The sequence below is a fragment of the Dromiciops gliroides genome, chromosome 4, assembly GCF_019393635.1.
Source record: "Dromiciops gliroides isolate mDroGli1 chromosome 4, mDroGli1.pri, whole genome shotgun sequence".
Lineage (NCBI taxonomy): Eukaryota > Metazoa > Chordata > Mammalia > Microbiotheria > Microbiotheriidae > Dromiciops > Dromiciops gliroides.
Window position 1 is genome coordinate 382,187,849 of NC_057864.1, and position 25,006 is coordinate 382,212,854.

General features: G+C 37.8%; 1 protein-coding gene across 2 annotated transcripts in view; it reads left to right on the forward strand.

The window, feature by feature from the left end:
* Positions 1–25,006, forward strand: part of AIG1 (androgen induced 1) — a 327,250-nt gene that overhangs the window by 273,539 nt on the left and 28,705 nt on the right. For both annotated transcript variants that reach the window (XM_044004057.1, XM_044004058.1), the window contains one exon: positions 14,261–14,376. In XM_044004057.1, the coding sequence (XP_043859992.1) occupies positions 14,261–14,376 (116 nt within the window). The remainder of the gene's footprint in view (positions 1–14,260; positions 14,377–25,006) is intronic.

Below are 25,006 nucleotides of genomic sequence, written 5' to 3' on the forward strand. Positions count from 1 at the left end.
TTAGCCCTCCTTAGGCAAATGCATCTCCATAAAATATCAATGCCAGCAGACTCACGACCCCTGGTCTTGGAGAGGGGTGAACACCACTAGTTGTCTGAGTGCCTTTAATTGTCAGTATTCTATTTCCATGTCTAATAGCCTCCAGCTAGTTCTCATGGTAGCTCTTAGTCTTATTAACCCTGGTTCTCTCCAAGTATATGCCACAGAGCTGACATTTTTTTTAAAGCATTATACTGACATGCATAAGAGGTGACCATGGATTTAGCTCAGAGCTCAGAGTAACCTTAGAGATCATGCCTATTGATTTTACAGATGAGGAAAATGAGACCCTTAGAGAGAGTGACAGCCAAGGATGCACGATTAGTAAGTAGCAAAACCAGAACTAGAACACTAGAGGACCCAGGTTTGAATCCCAGCTTTATCACTTCCTACCTTGGTCAGGTCCTTTCACTTCTTGGGGTCTCAGTTTGCTTATCTGTACAATGAAAGGGCCAGACTAAATGATCTCTTAGGTCTCTTTTCAGTTCTAAATCGATAATCTTATTAACCTATGAAGAAGAAATATGGTGTAGTGGATAGAGAACTGACCTCAGATGGAGGGCCACTTCTTATATCTATTGGCTGTGTGTGTGACCTTGCGCAAGTCATTTTTTGGGGAAAGGAAACAAGCATTTATTAAGTGCCAACCACTGTGCTAAGAGCTTTACAAATATTTGATTTGATCCTCACAACAACTCTGGGAAGCAGATGATATTATAATCCCCATTTACAGTTGAGGAAACTGAGGCAGATAGATATTAAGTGACTTGCCCAGGATCACACAGCTAGTAAGTGTCTGAGGCTAGTTTTGAACTTAGAACTTCCTGACTCAGGGGCAGCTAGGTGGTGCAGTGGATAGAGCACCAGCCCTGGAGTCAGGAGTACCTGAGTTCAAATCTCACCTCAGACACTTAACACTTACTAGCTGTGTGACCCTGGGCGAGTCACTTAACCCCAATTGCCTCCCTTTAAAAAAAAAAAAAAAAGATCTTCCTGACTCCTAAACTGGTACTCTGTGCCATGGGAAAATTCTCTCAGACTATAATTTTCAGAAAAGGTGCCAACCTGCCTTCCTAGAAGTTTCCTGATTCAAGAGTTCACTTTACTAATAAATCACAAGTCCTATCCCTATCCTACAATCCTATGAACCCAGGTCAGATGACTTCCTGCTTGGTGATTGTCCCATTGCACTTCAAGGAAGTATGACTGGTGTGAATTACAGTCTTGGAGTCATAAGCAACCCATGTCTATCGTTGATGTATAGCTAAGTGAAGTGTAATCCATGGAAAGAGTAAAATAAACCTTCTTATTTATTCAGAAATCATCAAGCATTTGTCAGAGTATGGAGTCCAAATAAGGAGCCCATATCTCAAATGACATTGAAAATGGTGCCCATTGAATACTGACCAAGTCAAAGGTTGAAACAGGCAGGACTGGATGGAGTTTTCAAATCCCAGAGACAAGGAAACAGCAGGGAGGTGTAATTATAGACATCAATATGGGATATTGGTATTAACATTGTCCATTTTAAAAGGCTATATAGAGTAAAAAGAAATTAGCTTAAGCTTTATTTAGCAGGATGGATTTAAGTTGGATTCTGGGCTGACTCCTGCCCCTCTGGTATGACAAACGATGCTCAATTCTAAGCAGCATCCCCTTTAACAATATGCAGAATAAGCTCACCCCGACCTGGGTGGCCATAAATGTGCTTTGCTCATAAATATGCTATTTTATCTTTTGTGCAATGGAAGAAAGAGGAATAAGGAGCAGGGCTCTGAGCTGCAAGAAGCCAAGATCTGAGGCCTTGGAGCTTAAGTCAACCTCTCCACTGCCATTCTCTGTGACCTCTGGGAGGGCACTTGACTCCTCTGTTGTTTAGTGACTTCATCCCATCTACCTCACAGAATCTGCTGTGAGGAACAGCTAAGTTGCAACTGCTTAATAAGTGTTTAATAAAGTGTCTCCGTAAATGCTTTTAATCAAAAGAGGGCTGACTGACAAGGATGCCTTGAAGGTTAAAACTGAACTGGTTCCCATTCCAAACATGTGTATATGAGGGAGTATATATATGTGCAGGCACTGCTAATGGGATGCCATTTGCAAGGAGTATGGCAGCCTCTTGAGACCCCCATGGTTATCTGCTTTCCATTAAACTCAGAGTATTCAAAAGTCCTCTGTTCCAGTCCTAATCAACTTGGAAGCCACCGAGCTTAGGCATGAGGCTGTCAAACATGAGTGGTTGCAGATGTCAATGCATGGATGGCAATCATCCAGGAAGATAGATCAAGGCTTAGTCACTGAAAAATACATGCCAGGACTTCTCAGTTCCATAGAATCATCACACCCCAGAAGGGAAGCATGTCATGACAGTAAATCAATAACCTCTTGGAGACAATTCGTTTCTGAAATATTCTTGATTAATTACGCCAGTACGTGTTCATTCAGCAACATGACTTTGCTGTAGCATTAACCTAATGCTTTTTGCATGAAGCAGCATCAGAACTGGCTCCCATAAGTCAAATTGGACATTTCAAATCAGCTTTTAAAGGATCGAGTTATAGATTTTATAATGTCCCCATGTCAAACATAATTGCCTTTATTGCTGCTTCTAGACTTTTGCCAATCAATCAAAATAACATTTATTTTAACATAAACAATGGCAAATTAAAACCATGTGAAACCAATGCCTTTGTTGGATAAGTAGGGCATCTTCAGACTCTTTGTGGCATATACAGACTACAATGGAGGAGTGCAATAAGATGATGCAGCCTTGTGGTAAAGTGCATTACTGATTAATTTGACTTCAGAATGGTATACCTGCTGTATGTTTTATAAAGATGCCATTTAGACTCATTTTCCAGTTACAGTGTGGAACTGAGGAAGCACCCTTAATTCTGATGATCTCACCTGCCTTGTTGGAATCCCAAAGGGGAGTATTTCAATCAGAAAGATACAACTTTTCTTTTGAATATATGGTTTTAACAAGTCTATTAGATTCTTAAATGAGATTATATTATATTTAAGGACCCATCCCCCCACCCCAGTAGAATATAACCCCACTATGTTATAGTAGAAGGAAATGGGAAAATAAGATTGCCTTAACAGGAATTTATCAAACAGCAAATTTTGCCGAAATGCACCTACAGTGGGATCTTCAGATCACAAGGTATATATCTGAAAAGTATGTAGATAGAATTTGGTTAGTCAAATCTTATTTTCTCATTAATTAAAACATGATAATTTTTTTTTCCCAGGGAGTTAAAGTTTTATAATATCTTTTTTTTTACATATAAGGTATTTTATTTTTTCCGTTACATGTAAAGATAGTTCTCAACTTTTGTTTATACAAGCTTTACAATTTCAGATTTTTCTCCCTCCCCCCCTCCCCTAGACAGCAGGTAATCTGATATAGGTTATATCTATATATCTATATACATATACATATATATCTATACACACACATATATATCCATAATAACATTAATCCTATTTCTGCATTAATCCTGTTATAAGAGAAAAAATCAGGGCAGTAATGCAAAACCTCAAAATAGAAAAAAAAAAAACAACAGCACCCAAAACAAAAGAAATAGTATGGTTCAATCAGCATCTATACTCCACAGTTCTTTTTTTTTTTTTTTCTTGGATTTGAAGATCCTCTTCTATCATGAGTTCCCTGGAACTCTTCTGTACCATTGCATTGGTGAGAAGAATATAGTCCATCACAGTAGGTCAACACTCAATGTTGATGATACTGTGTACAATGTTCTTCTGGTTCTGCTCATCTCACTCATCATCAGCTCACGTAAGACCCTCCAGGTTTCTCTGAACTTCTCCTGCTCATCATTTCTTACAGCACAATAGTATTCCATTGTATTCATATACCACAACTTGTTAAAACATGATAATTTCAGAGATGCTTCTAACACCAATTTTCTTTAACTCCCTTCTTTCCCCACCCTCATTTCTAATTAAGTGCAGATTGCTCTCACAAAACAGTACTTCTCTTCTCACCTTCAGTGTGGCACTGGACTTGTGAGCTCTTCAATATGGCTTCTCCCACCAGACTCATAAATCATAATGATTTTTACATGACTATCCCACAGGACTCTTGTCTATATTCTTTCATAAATCCTCCATAGAGAGCATTTGTTCATTTTTCACTTGGCTCTATTCCTTTCAACTTCATCATGCCCCAGGAACAGCTCCAGACTGTAAGATCATTTCTTCCCTGGCACTCTCACTGTGGAAGTGCCCTCTCTCCTTAAGCCCCCTCCCTCTGATTGGATAGCTTCTCTCATAACCTCCATTTAAGGAGGATGCACAAGCCAGCCACGTGAGGAAGTTGAGGCATGCCCAGTCACAGAGCTAGTAAGTATCTGAAACCAGATTTGAACTCAAGTTTTTCTCACTCCAAATCCAATAAAAGAAATCGATAAAGAAAAGGGACAATATGGAAAAAAAATTGAAAGGAGGCTTCAACCAGTATTGTTGCACAATAACATCCTAAATACTTTAAAGTCAAACCCCTCTGCAAAGACAAAAAGCTGTAAAAATTATTCAGCCCATCACCCACTTACATCAGTTATGCTACTGCACCTATGGAAGCGGCTGTCCTCTATGCTACTTCTCCTAACAGCATTTTCGCCTTCTTCCTTTCTTCATTGTTATTACCTCTTGGGTTGTTTTTGTACCTATCTCACTTTTTAAATCTACCTTCCAGTAGCTGTCACAGATAACATCTTTTTGCCACAGATTATAGTTGGAACATGGATGGAACCCTGGACTTGGAAGTAGAAAATGGGAGCTCTGCAACTTAATCTTGGTGTTTTCTCTCTGTTAATTATTTCCTAATATCCTGGAAATAACTTGCTTTGTATATATTTGTGTTTTCTCCCCCTATGTAAGTTCTTTGAAGGCAGGGGTGGGGTTTTTGCCTCTTTTTGTATGCCTAGCACTTAGCACAGTACCTGGCACGTAGTGGGCTCTTAATAAATGTTCATTGATTGGTATTGATTAATAGTTGCATGCAACTTGAGCAAATAACTTAACCGCTTAGTTTTCTTATCTGAAAAAAAGGAAGATAGCAATATTTACGCACTATCTCACAGGTTATGGTGAAAATCAAATGCAATAATATATGTAGAGTGCTTTGTAACCCTGAAGCACTATAAAAATGTCAGGTTTTATTTTGTTATCTATTTTTTATTTTTATTTTATTTTCACTAACATGGAGAGTTATAAACTTCTAGGTCACCATCGTGAACTTTATTATGTAGATGAAACTACCTGCTATAAAGGGCATCTCTCTGTGTTTTGATTGCCTGTAAGAAATGTTAGTGGTCTCTGTACAAGTTCCTGAGATAGGTATTTATCTTACAAAAACCAGTAGCAAAAAAATGCTTTGACGGGCTCAGAAGAGATCCAGAATCAAGATAAAACCAGCATCTCAGCCCCTAAGGGGGGTGTGAGGTGTACAGGATAGGAGAAAGCTGCATCTAGTTAGTGGAGAAATAAGAAATATCTCAGTTGTTAAGAAGAGATACCCTGTGTTAACCAAAAAAGAGCAGAAACAACACCCCAAACAAGAGTACCTATCTCTGCATTTAAGGGGAAAGCACCTTCTGAACTGATCAAGTATAGATCGTTTCATCTTTTTTGATTAATGAAATAATAAGTACCCTTACTGGTTGAAATCAGGTGTCTAGCCCTAGGCATCATGGTTTTCCAGGAGCCCACAGCAGAATTTCTTCCTTTGTCCTGGAGCTACCCAGGGTGCCTGTTGTCATCTCTAAGAGGAGAAGCACCAGCCACCCAGAATTTACATTAAGATTGTTCTCACTTTAGAGTTATTCACTCTCCTTATGTGATGTTCCTTCAGCCCAGATCTTAATGACTCCTGTCAAGTGTTTGATGTCATTAATTCAGTGTCAAATTATATATGGTCTGTAATTTGACCTTGGTCATATGTTATACACAGAACTTACTACAATACACAGTTGCCCCCCACCCCCCGCCCCTGAACTTAAAGATTGGAAGCTAGGTGATGCAGTAGATATAGCCCTGGACTTAAAGTGAGGAAGTCTTGAATGTAAATTCTGCCTCAAACACTTATTGGCTATGTTTCTGGGCAAGTCACTTAACCTCTCTGTTGCCCCAGATTCCTCACCTGTAAAATGGGTACTTCCCCTTTTCCCAGGGTGGTTGTGAAAATATTTGGATAATGTTTGTAAAGCACTTTATGAACCTTAAAGCACTTTGTACATCCTATCTATTATAACAAATTAAGACAAAATATACCTGTGCCCAGGAGTTTTCTTAGCACTTAGTAAAGCCCCGCATGCAAATCTTTTCCTATATATTCCTATGATGTTATTTTAAAAAAACATCTATTTAGCCCTGAACATTAACATGTCACCTTAGGGTGGGGAGCTCCAAATGTGGCCTGTTGTTATTGTTCAGTCATTTCAGTTGAGTCTGACCCTTCATGATCCCATTTGGGGTTTTCCTGGCAAAGATACTGGAGTGGTTTGCCATTTCCTTCTCCAGCTCATTTTACAGATGAGGAAACTGAGGTAAACAGGATTAAGTGACTTGTCCAGGGTGACACAGTATCTAAAGCTGGATTTGAACTCAGGTCTTACTGACTCAGGGCTCTATTCTCTATCTACTACACCACCTAGCTGCCCTCCCATATACCTACCTATCCCCATTATTCTTGGTTGATCCTGGTCAAATCTTTAACCCCACCTGAGCCTCAATATTTTCTATCTTTGAAATTGGGGTAAGAAAACTTACACATTGAAAATTGGACTTGGGACTCAGGAAAACATGAGTTCATATCACATCTCTGACAGTTAATAGTAGTGTAACCATGGGGAAGTCACTTAGCATTCACTTCCATTGCCTCATCTGTTAAATTATAGTAATAATAATACCTGCATGCCTGCCTCTCAGGGTTGTTTGGGAGGGTCAAATGAGATCATGTATTGACTTACTGCTCTGCAAACCTTAAGACTAAAGAAATATTCGTTTTTATTATTTCCTCCTTCACAGGGCTGTGAAGAAAGTGTTAGAAATAGAAGTAATCATTATTCTTCTTTTTCACCTCTCTACCCTCCATTTCTCCCTTTCTCCACTTCTGCCTTTGATCTGCTCTATCCCCATGTAGCCATTCTCTTTGGTCTTAGAGGGATATGTGATTGAACATAGGGACAGCAGTTTAAGCACAGCATGAGTCTGGTAGAGACTGGGAGTAAGGGTACAGCAGTGATTGTGGTTGCTAGAGAGGGAAGAGGAGATTGGAAAAGTGGAAGGTGTAGAAGTCATCTCCTCTTCTTGGGAGCTGGATGCAAGGTGGGAAAATCAAGGGGAAATGGAGGAAGCTGGCCATTTCTATGGCTTCCTATTCTGATTGGGAGGGAAGAGGGGCTGAATTGAGTACAGCCAGAACTCCAGCTCATATTTTTCCTTACATTTATCAGACACCAAGTCAGTCCACATTTTTTTAAGTGTTACCATCCTTCAGAACAGCATTAATAGGCCAATCACTCAGGTCAACCGAAGCCTTCCATCCATTATATTCAAGGAACAAACTCTTTAAGGTCAAAATGACACGGATGTGCCCAGAGCAAAATTCATTATCTTCCCCTCTAAAGCCAGTCTTCCTCCAAAGTTCTCTTTCAAGCATTTAACAACCTTTTAGTTACTCAGATTCTAAACCTTAGACTCATCCTCCCTTCTTCCCTCTCCCTCAATGCCTCCCCAACCCCAAACCCACAATCCAATCAGTTTCCATTTCCTTGGAAAATCAGAACACTCTTCCAAAGATTAGGCTCAGTCAGTGATTTGTAACTGGTCCTGCTTATTTCAAGCATCATCCCTGAGTCACTTTAAATCATTCTTTATTGAGATTCTAATTCTTCACAGACATATGATTTACTGTGTAGGGGGTATTCTATCAAATTGTATCAAAACCAATTACAACCCTATTACAATAAATAGTCTTTTAGAGTTTCCAAGGCTAAATCATTCATTAGCCTATGGGCCACCTGGTGACATTTCTTTGAATCTAGCCCAACTGATGATCCTTGAACAAGAGTCATCCCTGGGCCCATACTCAGAGTCTTTCTAGTTTGGAATGGGATCTGCCAGAGCCCATATTTTGTTGGCCTAGCAATCACCTGCTTCCATACCTTTGCATATACTCTCTCCTATGCCTGGAATATACTCTTCTGGGCTTGCCTGTTACTATTAAGAGTATCATCATCTTTGTAGTCACCCAGCTTAGAACTTCAGTGAGTGGTGCCTGAGTGGTGCAGTGGATAGAGCACTGGACCTGGAGTCAGGAAGACCCGAGTTTAAATTTGATCTCAGACTCATATTAGCTGTGTGACCTTAGGTAAGTCACTTAACCTCTATCTGCCTCAGTTTCCTAACTTGTAAAATGGGAATAATCATAGCACTTCATTTCCATGGTTGTTGTGAGGATCAAATAAGATAATCATAAAGCACCTAGCACAGTGCCTGACACATAGTAAGGTCTAAAAAATGTTGTTCTTGTTATGTAAAGAGACCAGGGCTATATGTAGGAGATGTCTCTGTCCAAGAGCAACAAAATTTAGAAGATAGAAAAATTTTATATAGTTATTTTAAAGATTGTGCAATTTAAATTCTGATGGGAATTTAATTCTCTCAGCAGAATAACAACTACCTAGTAAGAATAATTAGGTAAACTAGAAAGCTACCAGATGGCAGTTCTAGGATCTCTTCCTGTGGGGGATCGTGTTAGGGTTCTTGATACACAGTTGATTTGAGAGCCCATTTGGAACTTCTCACCCTGTATCCTACCTTTGTTTCCTGGTCCAGGCACCAAGATTTCTAGTTATAGATCCTGGAGAGACCTCATAATTTCCAGCTGCCAATTTCTTAAGGAATATAAAAGATGAAGTCAGGTCAACAAGACAAGAAACAGTTGTGAGTAAAATTCTCAAGAGAACTGGTTCTCCCATGACTTCCTGGCCTTCTTTATACTGATTGAGTCTATATTAGTCACTTGTCCTAGTCACCTGGAAACTAGAGAGTACATGACTAAGGAAATCTTAACAGACTAGGTCTTGATATAAGCATCTACCTGGCTTGGAACTTTGTGCTGACATTCTAGCCCATTTAATATTGCTGTTTTGAATTGTTGTCATTCAATAAATACTTACTGAGCACCTACTGTGTGCAAGGCTACTCTTTCTACTAACTGGATTTACTCAGAAGAATAATGGACCTTATGAAAGAACATGATCAAAATCAGGTTTTCTCTTCTAAATATTTTTGTTTGTTTTAAGACTAATAGATAGTTAACCCAGTCAGTGATAGGCAACAGATCCAATGTCTCTTCTGCGCAAACAGAATCTAGTGGGTTTCCTTAAGAAAGTCTACTGAAAAAAAATTTTTTTTTAATACACAGTACAAATTTAGCCCTCTCCCAACTCCCCTTCATTGAGTTGGTTCATCTTCTGGGTGTGACTGCCTGAATTTCTCCCCCTACAATGACTAAGCTGTAGGATTTCTCCTTGGAAGGAGAAACAGACCTGTGTCTGTGGAATGCTCTAAACCTGGAGCTAATTCTGAATGTGATACTGATACCTGGAGATGCATAACATTAGCCTGTCAAGCTGTTGCAGCTTTTTCTGAGTTTACAAATTCTTATGGGTCAGAGACCCATAGAATCTCATTTAGAAGGAGCTTCAGAAACTATCTCCAATCTGGACCTATACAAGAACCCCCTCTATAACATATCTGACAAGTGCTCATCAAGCCTTTGTGTAAAGAACTCTCAGAGTAAAGAATCCACTACATTCCTAGGTGGTCCTTTCTTTGGAGAGTCCTGATTGTTAGTCTAAATTGGTCTATTTACAATTACTCTACAGTGTACCTAGTTCTCTGGGGCCACCCAGAACCTCTTTCAGTACTTTTGAAATTACAGTTAAGTAACTGTATAAGGGCATTAAATAAACTTTTCTCAAGCAATGATTAGAGATGGCTGTAACGTAGTTTTTCATCGCTCTATGTAACAATAGATAAGTTCTACTCTAATGCTTCATTCATTTAAGTGTGGAAGTGACTCTTGGTTCTTGAAAGCTATGCCTGAAGGACACAAACTCTCTTAGTGCCTGCCAAGCTAAAAAGTATTCAAGTAGAGTCTCAGACAGTATCTTTGTTCCAAGGACCAGCCTACCTAAGTATGGAGACATTTAGAACCAGTTTTCTGGTTCCTTCATGATGAATTCTTTGGCTGGGGCAACCTGTAATTTTCATTATGAGCTTGTTTTTTTGGAGTATATATATGCTCTTTAGGTCCTAGGAACTTGGAAGCGCTCCCCCATTTCTCTACCTACCCAAACCCCAATCTCCCACCCTCCTAATTCCTCCACACAACTTTTGTTTAACTGATGAGATGAGTAACTTGAACAGCTTTTTTGTGATGGTAACAAATCCTCTCTGTCCATTTGAAGACTTTGCCTTTTCCTGGTGAATTTACTGTTTGGCATAGGGAATTTATACAAAGTCCCTTCCAATTATGAAATCTGAAGGACAGCAAGACCATCAGCCAACAAGCTGGATAGTTGCCTGAAAAACTGAAGAATATTCCTGTTGGTTGTTTGAACTCATTGAAAATCAGGAAATGGAGCACACACTAGACTAGGAGCCAGGATAATTGGGTTCTAAGTCCTACTTCTACAACTAAGTAGCTATATGACTTTGGGCAAGTCATTTACCTTTCCAGTCCTTGGTTTCCTCATTTGTTATATGAGGGGATTGAAGTAAATGACCTTCTAGCTCTAAATCTTTGATCTTTTAATGTCTTCTAGTTTTAATATTCAATAACTCTATAAGATGGTTTTCCCTTCAGTTTTGCCCTTTGGATGTACCTGGTAGAACTTCAAGATTTTTTTTTAGGATGAAACCCTTCCAAAATATCCCTATCTTTAACATCATGATCTTTAGAGTATGTATACCATGAGGTACAATATTACCTTCCATGTTTAATCAATTTGGTTTGATTTGGGGTTTTTTCTTTCCCTTTTCCTTTTTTCCCTTTCCCTAAGAACTGCTATGTACCAGACACTGTGACTAAGTGCTTTACAGACATTCTCATTTGATCCTCACAACAACCCTAAGAAGTAGGTACTGTAGTTATCCCCTTTTTACAGTTGAGGAAACTGAGTTAGACGAAGGTGAAGTGACTTGCCCAGGGTCATATAGCTTTTAAATGTCTGAGGTCAGATTTGAACCTAGATCTTCCTGCCACCAGGTCCAGCACTATATCTGCTGCCCTAGGTGTGTGGATCACAATCCATCTATGCCTGACTCTATGCTTCTCTAGTCCCTAGATTTCCCATAATTACATCACTAGAGGGCTACACAACAAGGCTACCAGAGTAAGACCCCAGGCTATCCATTGGATCTCCTTTGTGATCCTTCTTCATTTGTTATATATTTCTTTGTTTATACATTTAAATCACATCTTCACCATTTCTTATTTATCATGGGTTGTAGCCTGCTCATACCTCCAAAATAGCAGAAATGTAAACTCCCCCAAGATTTCCTTCAAAGCCGATTATACTGTTTAAAGGGCAACTATACCACCTCCAAAAAGCTGCTAAAAGAAAAAGTAGAAAACTCTCCTAAGTTCTGTTACCCACCTGACATTCTCTGAATGCCAGACATTAATTACTAATATTTTGAGACTCAGAAGTTATCCAGAGCACTGTTATATCTGTGAGCCAGAGGTTTTTTCACTGTTTTATTATTTCCTACTCAAATAATTTCATTCTTTTTTCTATAAAAATAAACAATAAGTTCTTCCAAAGCTGTACTGTTTGATCTCTCAAAGATCTTTTTTGCTCGCCAAGGCATACCTACCACCTGTTTCCATTCAGTTCTAATACCAATGAATGTTTGAAAAACTTCACTGAGTAAATACCAAGTTAAGAATTTTCTCCATGGAACATCACACCACAGATAAAACAAAGATGCCCTCCTAACTTATGAGCAGGTGAAAGGAATTAAAACTACTGATCATGTATCCATAATTCAGTTCAGTTCAATAAACATTTAAGTGCCAACTATGTGCCAGGCACTGTGTTAACCACTGGGGATACAAAAAGAGGCAAAGATAATCCCTGCCCTGAAGGAATTTATCATTTAATGGGGGAGATAAACTCAAAATGGTTCTATCCTGAGGTAGGAACAGTTTTAAGCCTCTTGCAGTTAACTCAGTTCCAAAGACCTCTCAGAATTGTCCATGTATTCTCCAGCTTTCAGTTCCTAGGACAATGGCTTCTTTGGGGGTGCTATAGACTTTTTTTTTAATGTATAAGGTATTTTATTTTTTCCGTTACATGTAAAGATAGTTCTCAACTTTTGTTTATACAAGCTTTACAATTTCAGATTTTTCTCCCTCCCCCCTCCCCTAGACAGCAGTTAATCTGATATAGGTTATATCTATATATCTCTATACATATACATATAGATATAAATATATACACACACATATATATACACATAATAACATTAATCCTATTTCTGCATTAATCCTGTTACAAGAGAAAAAATCAGAGCAGTGATGCAAAACCTCAAAATAGAAAAAAAAACAAGAGCACCCAAAACAAAAGAAATAATATGGTTCAATCAGCATCTATACTCCACAGTTCTTTCTTTCTTTTTTTTTCTTGGATTTGGAGATCCTCTTCTATCATGAGTTCCCTGGAACTCTTCTGTACCATTGCATTGGTGAGAAGAATATAGTCCATCACAGTAGGTCAACACTCAATGTTGATGATACTGTGTACAGTGTTCTTCTGGTTCTGCTCATCTCACTCATCATCAGCTTACGTAAGACCCTCCGGATTTCTCTGAACTCTTCCTGCTCATCATTTCTTACAGCACAATAGTATTCCATTGTATTCATATACCACAACTTGTCCAGCCATTCCCCAATTGATGGGCACCCCCTCAACTTCCAATTCCTTGCCACCACATAAAGAGCAGCTATAAATATTTTTGTACATGTGGGTCCCTTTCCCCCTTCCATGATTTCTTTGGGCAAAAGACCTAAAAGTGGAATTGCTGGGTCAAAGGGTATGCACAGCTTTATTGCCCTTTGGGCATAATTCCAAATTGCTCTTGCTATAGACTTTTTAAAATTATTTTTTCAATAAGCCTTCATTTACTTTTCTTCCTACTTTTCCCCCTCTCCTCCCTTGGGAAAAAAAAATTGCAACACCAATTCTCGAATTGGTCATTTCCAAAATGCTTCTCAATTTGCATATCTAGTCCATCACCTCTTTGTCAGAGGTTAGACAGTGTGGGGGAAATACTTTTTTATTTATTAATACTATTTTAAGCTACCTTTATGTGGCTAGAAATTGTCTAACCCAAAGCTTACAGTAGAGGACAGGCTGACCTCAGAAATGCTCCAGGGAAGCTGAAGACCTATGCCAGAAATGCTTGAATCCACCCAAAACATTTGTTTTCGGTCTGCTCACTCAGGTCTTGTTTGGGGTCCACCCAAACCTTGTATTTTGGGTTTCCAATAGCTTGTGATTGGTTTCACCCCATTTTTATTGACTTTATTCTTAATTTCTGAGATACATTTCAACCAAAATACCTTCATGCATAAATTCAATGCTGGTTCCCTAATTTAAATCTTTATAATGTAATCCTCACAGAGACTCAAGAGGGAGACTCACCTTTTTCCAGCTTTCTCCTCTGCTCAACCAGCTTTTGAAATTCACTCTTGACCCACAGTAGTATTCTTCATCATCATCCCTCTGGAATCACTATTGGTCATTGTGTTGGTCAGAGTAATGGAATATGACTAAGTGCTATAACTATACGTTCCACATGTTAAGCATCATTCTACCTAAGCGAGGGTCAATGCATTAAGACTAGCCTTTGGATGATATAGAATAAGGACATTCATTTCAACATCTTGTTTCTTGCTACAGAAAAGCTTCAAAAATAGTAAGTAAAACAAAACCAAAATTCCTTATAGGTGGTTAAGTCTATCTCATCCCTTTAGAATTCCATACTTTGTTGATCCCTTGCTTTTATTTGGCTAGGAATATATACTCCTCCAAGTGCCACTGAAGAATAGTTCAAGATGTAGTGACAATGAGCTGTCTCACCTGGTGGTTGTTTTTGTTTTTGGGTCTTTTTGTTTTAGCATACAACAGTGCTGCCGTTTATATTAATCGAGATGAGGACATCGCATCATCAGTATCCCAGCAGGAGCTGTGGACTTGCTGCAGTGTGCACCTTTGCTGTTGGCTATATATTATGGTAAGGACTGTGCATGCTGTGTTTTTCATATTGTATTAGATTTTGCACTGCTAAATTTGGGCACATATTTCATTATGGATATAATCACTAACAGATTCACACTGCGTGCCTCATTTGGTCCAAGACCTGGGCTTTGTCTAGTTTCCCCAGTTGCTTATATTTTTAGAAAGTATATGCCAAACCTCACACAACAGGAATTTGTTGAACAATCCCATGTAAGCAGTGGTCTCTCCAAGGCTACATTTTTCAACCCTTTTTTCAAACTAAATGTTTTTCTTGGACACTGATTTTATTACTTAAGGACCTTTTTTTTTCTTAGTGTTTGTGTGTGTATCATTTTCCTTTTTATCTCTTCCTTCTTTTCTTTCTAATTTTTTTTTGATAAAAGAGTTGTCCTATGAAACCAAAATGGAAAGAGGCTAATGGTTTCTTGCCACAGTACTTAAAACTCCATTTAATAGAATTTTTAAAGTCTGTTTCCTTGGTTTAGTTTAGAATCTAATCCAGAATTAACTTGTAAATAAATGCAAATATGGTTAATAGTTTTTAAAATATATACTGGAACAGATTTTTTAGAACTACCCCCTTATTATCTTGGGGAATATTACTAGTTAGGAGACACATGACTTACCTGATAAAGGGGATTTTAGTTTCCTCAGCTTTCTTCAGAAATGTTTTGGGCCTGCATGTATTTCAAATTTCACTCATGATTAAGACCCCTTTCCTAGTCACATTTGGTATTAATACTCACCAGGAGTGACTCTAGCACCTCCTTCTGCTCCCTCTTGTTCTGTGAACTAGAAGGCACAGGTTAAGTCCTTCAAGGCTCATCAGTATTGTACTTTATCCCAACCAAAGAAGGTCACTGAAATGTGTTCTCTTTCTTCTGGAAAGTGAGTTGGAAAGCTCTGGCTTTGCAGAGAATTCAGTTCCTGCCAGCCCAGAAATACACGATAAAGCTGAGCACAATACTTCACATAGTTTAAAGGAGTGATCACATAATGCCCTAAATTTGAACAGAAGAGGGACTCACTGCCAGGCAGCCAGACAGTCAGCTCTGGAGCAGTATTTTAATAGCCTGAGTAAGTTTATAACTACTCCCAGTCAACAATCCCCATTTCCCCCCAAAAAACCACAGGCACTTATGCCCACTATAAGAATAATAAAGTCTTCTGTTTTCTTGTCTGGTTCATGGTTCATTGAAACGATTAAAAAATCTGTCTTTTTTCCTTTTTTATTCTTTTTCTTCCTATAGTTGGCCTAGCTGCTCTGCCCTCTCCCACCCCTCCTTCTCTTCCTGAGGCCATCAACAATATTTATTAAGCATTTATTATGTGTCAGGTTCTGTACTAGATTCTGTAGATATAAAGAAATAAACAATCCTTGCCCTCAAGAAGCTTGCATTCTATCTGGGAGAAAGATGTGTGTGTATATGAATATATATATATGTATGCATACATATATATACACACACATATCTAGAGAGAGTACAAAATATATATGTAAAAACTAATTTCTTTTGGGGGAGGGATTTGAAGAGAAGGCGTTAGCAATTAGAAGGATTCGAATCTTCAGACATCAGAAGACTTTTATTTCTTCTGAGTAATGGTCCCATGAATGAGGTGAAACTATAAAATAATGAGATTTCAAACGAATTCGAAATCATACCTCCAAGTCAGCATTCTCAAAGTTGTTGCCATGGGAGGCTATTGACCTACTGCAATGATGCTGCCATTGGTGAAAACATTTTTTTAAAATAAACTCCTTTCTTGGGAACCAGTTTACAAGCCACACAAGAAAATTAATCTTGTTACTTTGTAGCCATGTCTTTTATATGGATGGGAATGGAAATTTTTTTACTCTGGGAACTTTGGCTGTGTTTCTGCAGAGTCATTTATATGCTGTCAAATCATTTGCATCCTGTTGGGCCCCAGAGGTCCAGGATCTCTGTTCTGATGTACTTCCCCCGCCCGTCTGTGTGACTATCTCAAGCTATACACCAAACCCCATGGGAAATACCATGTATACTTCATTATAGACCCCCAAATCCCTTAGTAAAATGAAGCACCACTCACTCTTTTCAGGCCAACTGAGGGCTCTTGCCAGCTTTTCATATTCCTTAAGCCAGCCTGTATTTGTTTGGAATGTCTTTGCATTAGCCAGCTAGTTCTCTCAGGTTTGTCCTAAGAATGCTCTCAAAGTGTAGTTTTTCCTTTGGTATTCTGCCCCAGGCATTCATAGCAAAGCCAACTGCCAAACAATGCCCCACACATTGGAGGTCACATTATGTAAATCCAGAGATTTAATTGTTACCAAAAAGCTTCTGGCTTTCTCTCCCTCCCAGCTCATCTCAGGGGCCCAAGAGCCCAACAACAACAGCCAGATTTTCCAGATATGAAATCCTTTAATGTCCTACTAGTGGTGTAACTGGAAAGTCTGGGACCCTCTGCCAAAATTTCAGAAAATTACCATATCCTTTGGTAATTGCAAAATAAATAGATCTCCCATACTACTTGGGGATAACTTTACACCTAGGGAGAGGAGAGGAGGCCCCTATCTGGCACTGCTTTCTTTGTCCTTCATTGCAGTTAACACTTTCCCCAGGCTGACCTGGGGCCCAAGAATATTTAACCTGTGGGGGAAGGCAAGGCAATAAGCATTTATATAGTACCTACTAGAGATAAGGCATTGTGCTAAGTGCTTTTTTTTTTTTTAAACAAACACTATCTGATTTGGTCCTCACCACAACCCTATGAGGTAAGTGACAGTATTATTCCCCTTTTTACAGTTGAGGAAACTGAGGGTCACACAACTACTCGGTTTCTGAGACCAGATTTGAGCTCAGATCTCCCAGACTCCAACACCAGGTTTCTAACTACACTGTACCACCAACTGCCTCAGCAATCTAAGTAATTGATCTTCAGGAAGTAATTCTTATTCCTTTAGTGTATTTTGCTCTAGTGGGCACTGTGTGCAAAGTGGTACTTTATGAGTACTTTCCTAATTCTTTGTAAACACTTTTCTCCAGTCTATCCTTCATACTGTTGCTAAAGGTAGGATCAGGTCACTTCCCTGGTCAAAAACGGGCCGTGATTTCACATCACTCTTAGCCAGGTGATCATGATCCTCCATAGTATTGGTTTAACTTGCTTGGGAGGCAGCATGGTACAGTGGATTATTATCATTGCAATTAATAACAATAGCAATAACAGTTAGCATTTACATAGCACTTTTAAGGTTGGCAAAGCACTTTACAAATATTATGTCATTTTATCCTCCCAACAACCTAAGTAGGATTGGTGCTTTTATCCCCAAGCTGTAAAATGAGGGGATTGGATTCTAATGGCCTCTAAGTCCCCCCTTCCCTCTCACACCACCCAAAAAGGTAAGATCATAAAATAATCCAATTTTCTTTCTTTCTTTCTTTTTTTTTGTGGGGCAATGGGAGTTAAGTGACTTGCACAGGGTCACACAGCTAGTAAGTGTCAAGTGTCTGAGGTCACATTTGAACTCATGTCCTCTTGAATCCAGGGCCGGTGCTTTATCCACTGAGCCACCTAAGCTGCCCTGATCTTACCTATTTTCATCTCTTGAATTTCTCTTCCTCTTCCCCAAAACAAAGGCACTCACACATATTCAGTGCAGGTACTGCTTCTAATTCTAGATCCTGTACCTTGTAATCCTAGAAATTGAAGCAGCCCTAAAACAAACCCAAGTACTAAGGTAACTCCTTCCATACTCAACAGTTCAACTAATTCAACAAGAGATTCAAAGCAATTAATTCAATTCAACAAACAATGATTAAGTGCTCAATATGTGTAAGAAAGTATGCTAGAACCTAGAGCCACACAAATTTGAAAAATAACATAAAACCTACCCTTGAGGAATTTATAATCCAGGAGGATGGGACCCATATACCAATAAGTATAACTTAGAAAATAATTAAATATGATATAATATATAGGAGAAGACAAACACTATTCATTAGAAATTCAAGGAGGGAGTAATCATTTCTACCTGAGAAGATAAGAAAAAGCATCATAGAGGAAGTGACATTTAAGTTGGACTTTGGAAGAATAAAGATTAGAAATAGTGGGAGGAGGGGCAGCTAGGTGGCACAGTGGATAGAGCACTGGCCCTGTATTCAGGAGTACCTGAGTTCAAATCCAGCATCAGACACTTGACATTTACTAGCTGTGTGACCCTGGGCAAGTCACTTAACCCCCTTGCCCTGCAAAAAAAAACCCAAAAAACAATGAAATGGAGGAGACAACATGCAGACATATACAAAACAAGGTATATACAGGATGAATAGGAATAATTAACAGAGAGAAGGCACTGGAATTAAGAGGGGTAAAAGGAAGACTTCTTATAATTTAGGTAGAATATTAAAGAAGCCCTAGTTTCTGGGCTGGTGTCCTTAAGATAGGCCTTAAAATATGATTGTAGTATTTTATTGGAAGGAATGACAGCTAGAGAATCAACTAAAACTTATTAGTGGATGAGCAATATGCCTCTAGAAAATCTAATTACCTCAGTGGCTTTCCTTGTACGTATGTCTGTGTTTCCACTCTTCTCTGTTGTGTGTGTCCCTAGGAAAGGCTCTGATTGAGGGGTGCTATAATCAATTCCCACCAACTCAAGAGAGTCAATTGTTAAATTCTCATTATGAGCATTTACACGACAGATAATTGGCAAATACTACAAATCAGGGCTTGATTTATTGTTTAGTTGACTGTCTAGACTTAGGAAAGTAATGGAGAGGTTTCAGTAATGCAGACTAAACTTAAAAGTGTGTTATGTGTACATTTTTTTAATCCCAGAGAGTTGGTTGTTACACATTTACCAGTACATCTTTGGCTGGGGTCCACAATACACAATTTGACCTGTTGGCCAAATATAAGCCAAGCCTGTTTTTATAAAACCTAAGAGCTAAGAATGGGTTTGGATTTGGGGTTTTTTTTTTACATTTTTAAGTATAACAAAAACTTTGCTTTAAAATGTAAAAAAAAAAAAATCCTTAGCCAAGAGGCATAAAGAAAAACAGGCAGGTACCTGTAGTAAGCTGCTCAAAGTCAATTGCTTCCTTGATAACCCCTTCTGAGGCCTCTCTCATACATGTCTGTGTCTGGAGACATGGGACCTTGACAAGAAAGACAATACCTTCAACAGTAAAGTTCAATTCATATTAGGAAAAAATCTCCAGAATATATTATCTGTACATTTACACATGTGCTGTTCACCATGTGGAGACCGTGTATGATTGTAAGGACCTCCACATTTTAAGAGTCATTAACAAGCTAGAGAACATGTAGGGGAGTACAAATTGGACAATGAGAAGTCTCATGGTCCATGAGTCTGTTAACAGAACCAGAGGATGATAAACTAGAGAAAAGGATTCAGGGAACTTTCTGCAAATATCTGAAGAATTGTCATATGAAAAGAAGTAACTAGTCTCCCTGGCCTCAAACAACAGAAGTAGCATCAATAACTACTAGTTACGTGGAAACGAGTTTCAGCTCAAAATAAGCAAGAACTTCCAAACAATTATTAGAGTTGTCAAAAAAAAATGTAACAGGCTACAACTGAAATACTGAGTTCCCAGTCATAGATCTTAAAGCTGAATCTGAATGAACACTTGTTGGGGATGGGATAGGATAAAGAGAATCCCTTTTCTTGGCTGAGAACAAACCTCAAAACCTGAAAAGGTTTTGTCATTTGTTGTTCAGTTGTGTCTGACTCTTCATGACCTTATTTGGGGTTTTCTTGGCAAAGATACATTTGCCATTTCCATCTCCAGCTCATCTTAAAGATAAACAAACTGAGGCAAACAGGGTTAAGTGATTTGCACAGGGTCACATAGCTACTAAGTGTCTGAGGCCAGATTTCAACTCAGAAAAATGAGTCTTCCTGACTGCAAGCCCAGCACTCTATATCCACTGCACCACCTAGCTGCCCCAAGAATTTTATTTAAGTTATTTGACATCAGAAAGAGATCTGGAAAAAAGTGTGGCTTCCTTCTCTCTAGTTTCTTTGAGATTTACATTATATAGAGCTCAAACAAGAGCACAAGGATGTTACTTGAAATGAATATCAGCAGGGGCAGCTAGATGGCGCAGTGGATAGAGCACCGGTCCTGGAGTCAGGAGTACCTGAGGTCAAATCTGGCCTCAGACACTTAACACTTACTAGCTGTGTGACCCTGGGCAAGTCACTTAACCCCAATTGCCTCACTAAAAAAAAAGAAAAAGAAAAAGAAATGAATATCAGCAGACAAATGTAAAAATTCAAAACATTGGAGCAAAGCCAAAACACAAGCTATTAGGGAACCCCTAAACAGGTTTCGGGTGGACCCAAAACAAGATCTGGGTAAGTGGACCTAAGAATTAGGTAGATACAAAACATTCCTTGCAGTTATCTTCTGCTTCCCTGGAGGGTCACCAAGGTCATTGTGATATTCCAGGTTGAAATAATATCTAGTTACAAAGCTAGATTAAATAATATAGTAACTAATAAGGTTTTCCAAACAATATAATGCAGCGTTTTCCCACACCGTTTATAGGCAGGTAGCTGGACTTCAGGATCTCTAAAATCCAGACATGGTAGATAGGACTCTGTACCTGGAATCAGAAAGACCTAATAAACATCTGGCCTCAAACACTTACAGTAACCCTTACTTGACCTCTGTTTCAGTCTGCCTCATTTTCCTCAACTGAAAAATAAATAATAGCATCTACTTCCCAGAGTTGTGAGAACCAAATGAGATATTTATAAAGTGCCTAGGACATAGTAGGCACTTAATAAATATTTATTTACTTCCTTCTTCCTTCTAAAACTACCCTCTAAGAATCTGTGACTTTAGAGGCCCCTTGGGTCTGTTATTCTTTAAAATTATGTTAACTTAAAAGGCTTCATTTTTGCCTAAAAATTGGAAGCCTAAATTAATAGATTACCCAAAGGACCTCTCTATAAACAGATGGATAAAAATTAGAAAACAGGATACCTAGACCGCTGCAGAGTCTAGATCACCTCGAGAGAAGGCATGGTGAAATGGAAAGAGTCCTAGATTTGGAGCCAGAGAGACCTCCACTCAAATCCCACTTCTGACACCAACAAAAGTCAGGTAGAAAAAGTGCTGAATTTGTATCCTGCCTCAGAAGTTTACTAACTGTATGACACTGGGCAAGTCACATAAATGTTTTCAGCTTCAGTTTCCTTAGTGAAATAATAATACCACTTCACAGTATTTTAAAGAGAATCAAATGAGATAATATGTACAAGGTACTTCGCACAACTTAAAGCACTATATTAATATTAATTACCATTGTGATTGTTTTTACCTAAATAGACAATATTAGAACTGGTGGAGATCTTTTTTTTTCATAAAAGTATTTTATTATTTTCTAGTTACATGTAGACATAGTTTTCAACATTTGTTTTTATAAGATTTCTAGTTTCAAATTTTTCTCCCTCCGTATCCCCTCCCCAAGACAGCAAGCAATCTGATATAGGTTTTATATATATATAATCACATTAAACATATTTCTGCATTAGTCATGCTAGGAAAGAATCAGAGCAAAAAAGGAAAAACCTCAAAAAAGAAAAACAAAACCAAATAGAAATAGTATGGTTCAATATGCATCTAGATTCCATAGTTCTGTTTCTCTGGATTTAGAGAGCATTTTCCATCATGAGTCCTTTGGAACTATCTTAGACCATTGTATTGCTGAGAAGTGTCAAGTCTATCACAGTTGAGTGAAAACAGTACAGTGTTCTCCTGGTTCTGCTCATCTCACTCAATATCAGTTCATGTAAGTCCTTCCAAGTTTCTCTGAAATCTGCCTGCTCATCGTTTCTTACAGCACAATAGTATTCCATTACATTCACATACCACAACTTGTTCAGCCATTCCCCAATTGATGGGCATCCCCTCAGTTTCCAGTTCCTTGCCACCACAAAAAGAGCAACTAAGAAATATTTTTGTACACATGGGTCCTTTTCCCTTTTTTATGATCTCTTTGGGAAAAAGACCTAATATTGGTACTGCTGGGTCAAAGGGTATGCACAGCTTTATAAACTCTTTGGGCAGTTCCAAATTGCTCTCAAGAATGGTTGGATCAAGAACTGGTGGAGATCTTAAAGATCATCTAGCCTAAATTTTTTCTTTTTACAACTAAGGAAACTGAGTCCAGAGAGGTTAAGTAACTTGTCAGAAAGCTAAGATACTCTTATCTGAGAAACTGTCTATAAAAATTTTCCCCCAATTTTCTTCATGTTTTCTTGGCCACATTTGTTTTATTTATATAAAACCTTTTTAATTTAATGTAGTCAAAATTACCCATTTCAGCCCCCATTCTCTCTTGTTTATTCACAAATTGTTCATCTATCCATAAGTATAATAAGTCATATGTTCCATGTTCTTCGAATTTTCTTGTAATATCCATCTTTATATCTAGGTCACATATCCATTTTGACCTTATCTTGGTAAATAGTAATTGGTCCATGCCCAGTTTCTGCCATACTGCTTTGCAGTTTTCCCAACAATTTTTACCAAATAATGAATTCTTATTCCAAAACTGTAACTCTTTACACTTGTCAAATACAAGGTTACTCTATTTGTTTGCTGCTGCAAATTATGTCTACTCTGTTCCATTGATTTACCTTTCTATTTCTTAGCCAATACCAGATAGTTTTAATAATTACTGCCTTATAATATAGTTTAAGATCCTTCATTTATATTTTTTCATTATTTTCTTTGATATTGTGACTTTTTGTTTTTCCCAATGAATTTTGTTATTATTTTTTCTATTTCAGTAAAATTATTTTTGGTAACTAATTGGGATGGCACTGAATATATAAATAAGTTTAGGTAAAATTGTCATTTTTATTATATTAGCCCTGCCTACTCATGAACAATTAATATTTCTCCATTTATTTAAATCTGGTTTTATTTATATAAAAAGTTTTTTATAATATTATTTATAGTTCCTGTGTTTGTTTTGGCAGGTGTACTCCCAGGTATTTTAAACTGTCTAGAGCTATTTAAATGGGGTATCTCTTACTACCTCTTCTTGCAGGGTTTTTGTTGTGATATATAGGAATGCTTGTGATTTATGCGGATTTACTTTTTATCCTGCTACTTTGCTAAAATTTATTAATTGTTGCAGTTAAGTTTTTAGTTGTATCTTTGGAATTTTCCAAGTATGTCATCACATTGTTCATTCTGATTCCTTTTATTTCTTTTTCTTCTCTTATTCCTATTACTAGAATTTCCAGTACAATATTGAATAATATTGGTGACAGTGGGCATCTGTTTTTCATTCAGTTGGAAAAAAATTTTATAGACAGTTTCTCAGATAAAGATTTCATGTCTCAAATATATAAAGAACTTTATAAAATCTATAAGAATTAGGGTCATTCCCTAATTGATAGATGGTCAAAGGATATGAACAGGCAGTTTTCCAATGAAGAAATCAAAACAATTTATAGTCATGAAAAAATGCTTTAAATCATTATTGATTAGACAAATGCAAATTAAAACAGCCTTGAAATATCACTTTATACCAATCAGATTGGCTAAAATGATTGAATGGGAAAGTAACAAATGTTGGAGGGGAATGTGGAAAAAATGGGACGCTAATTTGCTGTTGTAGAACTGTGAATTGATCCAATCATTTTGGAGAGCAATCTGGAATTATGCCCAAAGACTTATTAAATTGCCTATACCCTTTGACCCAGCAATACCACTAGTAGGTTCTATTTCCAAAGATGATTAGGGGAAAAGGAAAAATAACCTTTTTGTTCTAAAATATTTATATCAGCTCTCTTCATGATGGCAAAGAACTGGAAATTGCAAGGATGACCATCAGAAGAGCAGAATGAGCAGAACCAAGAGAAGTATTATTTTAAGAACAATTTTGAGTGACTAAGTCATTTTGACTTATAAATACCCAAATTAACCACATAGGACATATGAAGGAAGATTTTACATATGTGTGTGTATACATACATTTATGTCTAATGGTAGCCATTGTGGGGAGAGAAATGAGAAAAAGAAATTTACGTCACAAATTTATTATATATTTAAAAGAAATAGCAAGTTGTACATAATTAATCTGCAGTTTCATATGTAATCTTTTTATTCTACTATGTTATGGAAATGCTTGTTTTATTTCATAAATTAAAAATAAAATAGATAAAATAACCAAAAAAAACCTAAGATCATACATAACAGAGCTAGGATTCAAATTCAGGCCTTCTGATGCCCAAGTCAAGTACTCCTCCCAATAAATCATGCTGCAAGTGAATTTTAGAAGAATTTTATTTATCTTATGAAAGACTATTATCTATAGAAAGACCAAGGGTAGTTTTTAATGTTCCCTTTAATTGAGTTCTTAAGATACTTAAGAAGGGCATTTAGGTGGCAAGAGAACCCAATTCAGGAAGACCTGAGTTCAAATCTGGCCTCAGACACACTAACTTTGTGATCCTGAGTGACACTTAACCCTTTTTGCCTCAGTTTCCTCATCTGTAAAATGAGCTGGAGAAGGAAATGGCAAAACACTCCAGTCTCTCTCCCAAGAACATCCCAAATGGGTCATGTAGAGCTGGACATGACTGAAACAACTGA